The sequence below is a fragment of the Sapajus apella genome, unplaced genomic scaffold, assembly GCF_009761245.1.
Source record: "Sapajus apella isolate SASKATOON/1434 unplaced genomic scaffold, GSC_monkey_1.0 scaffold10, whole genome shotgun sequence".
Classification (NCBI taxonomy): Eukaryota; Metazoa; Chordata; class Mammalia; order Primates; family Cebidae; genus Sapajus; species Sapajus apella.
The window spans coordinates 2,949,119-2,958,702 of record NW_022436950.1 but is presented as its reverse complement, the minus strand read 5'-3'; the positions used below and the strand labels follow the sequence as shown (position 1 = coordinate 2,958,702).

The 9,584-nt window shown below is 43.7% G+C and overlaps 1 protein-coding gene across 6 annotated transcripts in view; it reads right to left on the bottom strand.

The window, feature by feature from the left end:
• The window catches only part of COL6A3 (collagen type VI alpha 3 chain), a 90,118-nt gene that overhangs the window by 62,369 nt on the left and 18,165 nt on the right, over window positions 1–9,584 (bottom strand). For 3 of the 6 annotated variants that reach the window (XM_032277822.1, XM_032277823.1, XM_032277824.1), the window contains exons 3-4: window positions 8,214–8,831; window positions 1,232–1,834 (exon numbers count right to left, since the gene is read on the bottom strand). The exons of 2 other annotated variants lie outside the window; for them this stretch is intronic. In XM_032277822.1, coding sequence (XP_032133713.1) covers window positions 1,232–1,834; window positions 8,214–8,831 — 1,221 coding nt within the window. The remainder of the gene's footprint in view (window positions 1–1,231; window positions 1,835–8,213; window positions 8,832–9,584) is intronic. One more of the 6 variants, XM_032277826.1, reaches the window with a different exon arrangement.

The window sequence follows — 9,584 nt, the reverse complement described above, 5'->3', positions numbered from 1 at the left end:
TCTCCAAAAGGGTTATTTTTAAATTATTGTGACTCCTTTTTCAAAGGAAAACCTCCCTGGACCCCTAATTGATACAATGGGTGATGCAGTATCTTATTACAATATTTATGTTGTAAACCCAGCCTTTACTTCTAAAGTTCGCAAATGAGAGCTGTGACAGTGTGTTATTTCACACAGGAAAATTTAGATGATTGGGTGAAGATGATAATCAGAGTCTTATAGGATCCTCAGTATCCATTCACCAATTTTCACTGAGCCCATACCCTGGAAGGACAATGAAGAACAAGATCTTATATTCAAGCACTAATCTTGTTAGAGCATTCCAGTGTGTAAGCAACACCGGGAAGCAAGTTGTGTGTTTCTGGAAACTGTTGGGGGCCACTGTGTCCCTAACTTATCAAATGGCATCCTATTGGCCTGACCTAGGTCATGAAACTGATAGGTCTGAAAATGACTGATGTCTCAGAAAACACTTCAACAGGTAGGGAGAGCTGTGCATCCTGATGCCCCCGCCACACCTCCTATGTTTGTTATGTGACTTATAACAAATGGTTGGATTTTTGTTTTTTTAGACCACTGCAATTGACAGTTTTGCCAAAGGCCCTCCATTTGAGCCTGTATCCTAATATTGCCACTCAAGAGAATTACTCCTATGCTTGATAAACACAGGGAAGAAAAATCATAACTACTCCATCAAATGAGTGCACTGTTATGTCTTACCTTTGGAAGTGTACCTCTCAACACCCTAGAACGGAAGGACTTTGAGTAGACACCCTCACTCCGTCCTTGCTTTTGGAAGGAGGCTCTGCATGTGAGCACACTTCTAACACACTGACTTTTGGAGGCCCATGCCATGGTTCTGGAGTAACTGTCTCAGTACTGTATTGAGCCCCTCAAGCCCATTTTTAGGACGACTGGGTTACAAGCAGTTAACACGGTGATGTTCGACAATCTCAAAGCCACAGGTTTGTGGAGTTAGCCTTAAAAGCACCGTTTCTCAGCAACTCACACTCTCCCAAGGGCTTCCGCTCACTCCCCGGCCTTTAGCTTCCCTGCACACCGCAGCAATCACCGAGGTGACACACAGGACCCAGCTCCTCCGGGACGGACTGGCCTGCGGGTACTTACAGCGTCTCCCGCGGCGCACCACGCCTGTGCCCACCTCACGTGCAGGAAAACCATCACACACCACACCCCGCGCCCGCACGGCCCGTGGGAAGGGCATACATACCTTGCGTGACTACGGTTGGCGGTTTCAAGACAATGTGCCTTTGGGCCACGCCAACAAGGTACGGCAGTAATTTCTCCTGCAGGTCCCCAAAGCTACGGAATCCCGGGACCGTGAACACCAGGCTGTCATCGGTAGCTACGTGCTGCAGCTCTGCCCTGGAGGCGGCCTGGGCTCCGAGGCCGAACGCGAACACGCTAGCCTGCTTCAGAGCTACCACCCCGTCGCGCAGCTCGTCACTAGAGGGCCCGGCGCTGATGAGGACCAGCACCTGCGGGACCCCCTCCTCCGCGCGGCTGCCCCCTGCCCGGGTGAAGTGCTTCTCCACCACGAAGCCAAGGGCGAGGCCGACATTGGCCAGCTCCCCACCAGCAAACCCGAGGGCCTTCACTGCGCTCAGAACCTGGGCCTTGGAGGAGTAGGTGTCCAGGGAGAACATGGTTCTGGGCTCATCGCTAAACTGGACCACCCCCACTCGGATCTGCTGGGCTCCAATGGGGAGCTTCTCAAGGAGATTTACAAGGAAGTCGAGAATGACTCCGAAATGGACACTTCCGGTGTTGTTTGATCCGTCAATAAGGAAAATAATGTCAGCAGAGTCTTGTGCTTTAAAAGAAAGAAATGCAAAAAAATGTGAAAGCATTAGAACAAGTGACCACATGCATTATTCAGTGTTCTGACATGTTTCTTTGGAAACCCATAAGAAACACGAAATACGGGCAAACAAAACACATGTTGATGAAGGAATGTGACATTCTCTTTCAGTTCTGCATTCTGAATGGATAAGAGGCAACCTTTTAGAAATTATGATGTAGAAAGGGGAATTTATATCAGTTTTCCATTTGTGCCATCTTCATAAATTTCCAAACATCATATTCACTTTTCTGAAAGGGGATTCTTGGGTACAATATTCTAGAAATTTCCACTAAATTGGGAGGGAAAGATAGTTGCATGGAATTGTGCACTACCAAACCTGCAGGGGACAATCAATGAGTAGGTGAACAAAACTTTAGAGATGATTTCTAATTTTCTGTCATTTCTCCTGCCTCCTCAAATGATTAGAATATTTTTTATACAAATTCACATTTACAAAACAGAGTCACAATTTGGTGATTCCTCAGCCAGCTATGCTGCACAATGCCTTAGGCAGCTATTGTTTCTTCTTCTTTTCTTTAAAAACCAAGATGACCTTGTACGTGCACCTTTGTGAATCAGAACTGAAACTACATTTAAAGTTTTCATGTAAAAAATATTTTGATGAAATTTTTGTTTGATTTTTTTTTTCTCGAATGCTATTTAGTTGCATAAAACTCAAATGCAGATCTGGGATTGGGCAGGATGTTTTGTTCATTTATTTTGTCATTGCCTCTATATTCAGTCACCTAATGCAGAACAATGTTAAGCAGAGTGATATGAAACCAGTCATGACATAATTATCCAACCTTGTTTTTATGACATCCTAAACTAGTTACCTAGCAAGATCACAAGCATCAAATAAACCCCTAATCAGAATTATCCTTGGGTTACACAAAGGACAGAATAACAGCTGACCAAGACCTCTTTTCTCCCCCATAATGGTGAACAGAGAATTCTCATCCTCATACTGAGAATGTGGCTGTACAGCAGCCTGAGAGAGGAATAGGAATCAAGAAATCTATAAGCCAGGGCCAGAGATTTCACAGGCTCCATTCAAACTTTTAAATTCAGCTGATTTAAACTCAAGGAGGAGCACAATTATTCTAGCCAATGTTTTTGATAACTTAAGTATGTGTTAGAAATAAGAAAAGATTATATGTGGGCTTATGTATTTATATTCTGGGATTCCAGAAAACTACACTCAAGGTATCATTTTTAAATAATGGTAATATTACAGGTAAGACCATTCACTATGATCCCTGATCTTTTCAGTGACAGTGAACATTTTATTTGTAAAATTAATGTTTCCTTGTGCCAACCAAATTGCTTTTATTCTCACTGTAGAAAAGGATCCAAAGCTTGTCTCAGAAACTGAAGAGTTCTGATCTGGTGAAATTACATTCTTACTCAAGTGCTTCTCATTGTGTGAACTGAAACAGAGACTGCCGGGGTTGGAACTGCTCTTTTTCTTTCCTAATATACACGAAAGTTCCTGACAATATATTTGCAGATTAATTCTTTGCACAGGGAAATATATTCACCTGGCAACATTGCTATCACAATCCTTCTTATAACATATAATGAGTAGGATAATTGTTGTGCTGTAGTAATTAAGATCTTGTGTTTTTAGTCATTGCCACACAAAAGTTTTATATAAGACTGAGCCGTTGATTAAAACCCAAAACATTTGCTACTGTTCAGCCAAAATATCAAGATTCTTGAATGATCTTTGAGAAGGCATGGTGCCAGGGGGTGTGAATTACACAGAAGGTCATAGAAATGGCCCACATCATTGCATAATGCAGAGGCTCCACAAATCACACAAAATTTCTCAACATTTCCCAGGCCTAAACCAATGACCTCGAAGGACACAGGAGGATTTGCTACTTCCTCAGCATATCAGGACATTTAAGGATTCAATATTATCAATACAGTCAATTTTTTAAAAAAAAATAATCCCTAAGTTTCAGGGTAACACTATTTCTTCTCCATTTGTAACTTACTTTTTGATAGAAATTTATAGTAGTGCAAATAAGACAAATGAACCCTGAGGGAAAATCCTTGAACTTTCTCTTCTAAAAGACTAAACATCTACAGTGGCCATAGAAACACGTTGGATAATTTGTCATCACTGAATAAAAACATTATCATCTTGCACACACAATAATGGGACACACAAGGGCATGCTTTGTTATTCAGGAAAGCTGAAGCCTCAAGGGCACACAGGGGCCATGTGTTTCTGTGTACAGCAAGGCAGACCAATGACCAATGTTAATGTTACGAATAATTAGATCTGTGCAAAATTTAAAGCTTTGAAGTTGTCTGGATTTCCCCTTCTAGATTTTGTGCATCACATCCTCTGTGGCATTTTCTATGGAAAAGTTTTACAGTGTCCAAGGAAAATTCACAGTTTCCTTTGACATCCCTGGAGGCTCTTTCCCTGAGCTCACTGGTGTGGGCACAATGCCTTTCTTAGCTCATGTGATGCCTCCTTTCATTAAGAAAAACACGTTCACTTCTTATTTCCTATGCAAAACACAAAATTATAGGTATGTTTCACAAATTTTAAAAATCTTCATCCTTTACGGAGAAAAGAAAGCTGATGTCAAAATACTCTTTGTCACCTTTAGCTTTTGTTTAAAAGAAAGGTTTTATATCTCAGTTATATCCATTTTTTAAAGAATGATAGAGGGATTTTTAAAAACACAACCATTAGAGATTGATTATTTGAGTAGAGTTCATTGACAGCAGTGGTGATGGTTCACATTTTACACATATGTGTGTTTAACAATCAAGAACACTCTGTGGGGAGGTTACCTAGCAGACAGGTAGTAAGAAGCAGCAGCCCTAACGAATTAGCAATCTCTATAATGCCCTTCTAACTGCCTTTCCAAGAAACTCTAAGCAGAGACTTACTGCCCTTCTGGGATTACTACTCTATGTTTTTGCCGTGGAGCATGCAGCGGGACGTGGCACTAGGGGGAATTGCCGAGTGATGTTAATTAGAAAAGACAACATGAATGGATTAATTGTCTGCCCTGGCGCTGCTAGTGGCTTGGACGCTAGAAGACAGAGATGTTTTCTTGGCATAAAAACAAAGGTTTTGTCATCCGTGTGGAAACACAGTATGTTGGTAGGTTCGTTTAGCATTCACGATGGTAATCTCATTGTTTGTCCATTGCATAATCATTAAACATAAAAGCAAACTCAGCTATTTTTTTGTGAGTATAACAGAATGTCAATAAAAAGATATTCCATTTCTCTACTGGTTCCTTTCACTGTTGTTTGTTTGTTTGTTTGTTTGTTTGTTTGTTTGTTTTAGATGGAGTTTCACTCTTGTCACCCAAGCTGGAGTGCAGTGGTGGGAGCTACACTCACTGCAACCTCCACCTCCCGGGTTCAAGCAATTCTCCCGCCTCAGCCTCCTGAGTAGCTGGGATTACAGGTGCCCATAACCATACCCAGCTAATTTTTTGTATTTTTAGTAGAGACAGGGTTTCACCGTGTTGGCCAGGCTGGTCTCGAACTCCGGACCTCAGGTGATCCGCCCTCCTCAGCCTCCCAAAGTGCTGGGATTACAGGTGTGAGCCACCGCACCCAGCCCCTTTCACTGTGTTTTGGTAGGTCTTTGTTATTACCCCTATATTCAGAAATGTGATGGATCAGGGAATTAATGATATTGAGACTATGGCAGCAAGCAGCACCATAGATACCCTCCTGTTATTTTCTGGTCACCTGAGTGCTTGGTTTGGGATACTCTCGGGGACACCCACCTTTTCCTGTCTTTTGGCAGGACTGATGCCTGTGTGGCAATGCCAGGGGTGAGGTCTGTCATTTGGAAGCAGGGAACACTTTTCAGTGCTTGAACTGCCTCTCACTCCTTCCTACTGAGAAGTAGACCCACTGGTAAGGGCATCAGCACTGCCAGCCCCATCAGGGGTAAGCTGAAATCAGGGGTAACCACTGGGAAAATCATTTTATGAACAAACTTCTGAAACACTCTGGGGCAGGCTAGTTCTGAAACCCTCTGCTTAACCAAGCTCTGCCTGCCCAAGACAGCTGGTTCCTTTCTGCTGATGTTAGGTCATCTCTCTCTTCAGCTCCTGCTTTCTGAATCCTTGTTATAAAAAACTGACATCTGGTCCTGCTTCTCTGCAACTGCTCCATTATTCTGATTGCAATCTTGCAATTCTTCTGCTGTCCCTCCCATGTGGCCCTGTTGAGTGATGTTTGCCTCTAAGCCTCAACTCTCTTTTTCCTGCCCCACTATCCTCGTGTATTAATGAGAGACTGACTCTCCATCAGTCACCTCACCTCCTCCCTCCTGTCTTGATGGCCCGGCCCTCTTGGTGGTAACCATTTTTAAAAGTATAGAAGAAAAATCTGTTCATAAATCTTGCTTCCTATGATCACTTCCTCTATGCCATGTGGTTGCCCACTCATTCGGTTTTGATTCAAAGAATCATCCACTTCCTCATGACTGCTAAATACACAAGAGATTCTCCACTTCCTACATGATTAGTTCTGTCATATTCAGCCTGCGCCCACACAGAAGACTCTGTGGTCATCTGCAGACTTTAACGTCTGCATGGACAACTCTTCTGAGCACCAACCTCTGGTTTCCCCGGTGGCTGGCTGTCTATGGCTCCTACACATCTGAGGACCACACTGAGCACCACTGGAAACTCCTCCAGCCCTGTGATTGGCCCTCGGGTGTCCTACACACCAGCAGTGTCCCTGACTTGCATACTCAGCTGTCTCTAGGGCTCTGCCTCCAAGCCCCGGCCTCTCATCTTCTGTCTCTTCAGAGGTCTCTTGGCCCATTCCGGCTCTCACTAGCTCCCCAGCCAGGATGCTGTGGCAGGCTATTTTAGAAATTTACTAGGTACTACCCTGGATTTCCTTACCGAGAAAGTTTTCTTCTGTCCTCTCTGTGGTTCCCTCTTTGCAAGTTTCAGTTCTGGGAACTTCTTTGATCCTGGGAGTGCCTGAGATGTCTTCAGAAAAGCAAGGATCCATGCTAATGCTCGTAATCTCTGATAGCAACTGGGCACCACTGCAAATCAGCAGTTGCTTCCTGAATGTTTTGTGACGCCTCTTCACATCCCTATAGCAGCTCTTCAGAAATAACTTCAGTCCCCTCAGGCCTCCAAATCCCACTGCTTCCCGCCTTTATTGAGATGATGGATGTCAACTCAACTTGAACTCTGTCAATATGCCTCTTATCCTCCTGAATATCTTGGAAACAAGCCCCCTTTCTTATCCCCTCCCTCCATCTCAGAAGACTTACGTATCTCCTTTCTGGAGCACAACTCTCTCCTGGATTCCTCCCTCATTTCCTGCTCATTCCACCCAGAATTCTCTGCTATCAATTCTCGAATGGCAGCATGGACTTATTTCCTAACAAGGGGAGGTCCCTCTGATCTGCCCATCACTGATGAGTAAGCTCTGGGCACTCATCTCAGTTGCTGTGGTATGGTACAGTTTGAACTTTCACTTGTCAAATTCCTTCCCCACTGGTCATTTAGGCACTTAGCCCTAGAAGGAGAGCTAACGGCCTTGACTAGTTAAATAACTTGTCAGCCAATTAGCTCCATACATGCAACTGCACATAGCACATCGATGCAATGTCCACATGCTCTCAGTATTTGCTGATGAGAGTGGGTCTCATCAGTATCATTAGAATTAGAAGAGTCTCTGTGGGCACAGCCGTGATTACCACGTGGAGGACAAGTAAGAAGACCAGACCCATAGTCCAAATGCACAGCCTCCAGCTCTGGCTCTCACTAACCATCCAGGACTCAATTTCTTCCAAACTGATCTAGACTGGATCATAGCTAAGGTTTGCTGCAATTCTGATCCTACCAACACTCCCTCCATGGAGAAGAAGAGAGGAGCTCTCTGCTAGCCACTGGACACAAAAACAGATGCCCTTGTTCCCCTCCCAGTTCATGCCCTGTTCAACAGGGAGCTTTTCTTAAAGGAAACATATCTCAATGCCAGATAGAGGGATTTGATCAGATGCTCACCTCACTACTCTGGGGCTTTATTTTCTAATGAAAGCAAATGTATTTTGTGGGATCCTGATATTAGAATATTGGTTTTTTTAGAGTTAAAATTTTAGTTGTTTAAAAAAAAAACAAGCTCTTCTTGTATGTAGGTGAATGCCCTATTTGGGAAGAAGACTGTGGAAGAATATTCCAAATCAAACCTTTGTTTTTAAACCTGTGAACATTCATCTCTTCCCTGGCCCGCCCGCCATCCTAGCTGTTGCTTTAAGGCCAGCAGTTGCCAAGCTCATCTCCCAAGAACAGCAGGGCAGGGCATAGCTTGGTGGCGTTGCCATTACCTGTGATGTCTTTAAGGGTTTCCGTGTCGCCAGCCCTTTCTGGACTCACGGATGAATGCACACAGGACACTAAGTTTTCTACTATGTCATGAAGTGAGGTAAAATTCTCTAGGTTGAACACATGCATATTGAGCGGTTCACTTGCTATTTCTTTTAACGCTCCTTCATCTGCATCCTCAACGCCAATTGCAAACACGTTAACATCAGCAGACTTAAGTTCCGCTGAGGGCAGAGCCAGGCCTTCCTTTGAGTGTCCATCAGTTAACACTACGATAACCTGAGGGACTCCGTCACCGGCCCGGCTTCCAGCAGCCTTGGTGAGGTGGCTTTGCATTACGTATTCTAATCCTTTTCCAGTCTGATTGGTTCCCCCAATGTAAGACATGTTGGAAATATGGGAAAGGACTTCTTGTTTAGTACGATACGTATTTAACAGGAACTCGGTATGTGGGTTTCCGTTGAACTGGACCAGAGCAAAATGGAAATCATTTTCTCCCACAGCTAAGGATTTTACAACATCATATAGAAACTCTCGAACAAGTTGGAAATGTTCCTCTCCAATGCTCCAAGAGGAATCCACTAGAAATATTATATCAGCAGCGGCACCATTTTTGACATCTTTAAAAAAAGACATTGGTTTAGATTTTTCTACCATTTAAGCAATTACTTCCTATCAGTGCAAAGCCTTCCTAAACAAATTTCATTTACGCTATACTGTTGCTAAACACTGCACACCTCACTGGTAATACAGGAGGGTAGACTGACTTACCTGCGAACCGGAGACGTGGGCCCATGCACTCAATAGCTGCTGGCACCCAGTCACTAGCCCAAGCTCCATACTCAGAGACCACCACGCATGGGCCAGTAGCATGTTCCAGATTGGGGAAACTATTTCCTGGGCTGTCTTTACCTCAAGCATGATTCCTTGTGTCAGTTTGAGCCCCAAGACCCACCTGATTAAACCAGAAGGAAGTCTTATCACAGATAACCAACCATCATTTTATAAATTCATTCTTTAGTTTGGAATATGAAACTGGGCCTCAGCAGAAGGAAAAGTGAAAATTGCTTTTTCTATTCACTAACCCCCAATGCTTTGGGTAATTTGCATGAAAAATAAATATAATAAATACGTGTTCTCTAAGTGAGGAGGACCTGTGTAAATGTAGAGAAAGGAAAGGACTTATTTTTTCCAGATTTTTGAGCATGAACAAAGGTACTCTAGTTACTGCATATTTTACAGAGCCAGAAAAGTCTTCATAGAGGTCAAACATCTATCTCATTCCCAGATGAATCCAGTTCTCCCTCAAATGTAGGAACTCGGGGTATTGGGCTGTCAGTGGCCCCAGGAGGTGCCCTCCTGCAGCTGTGAGC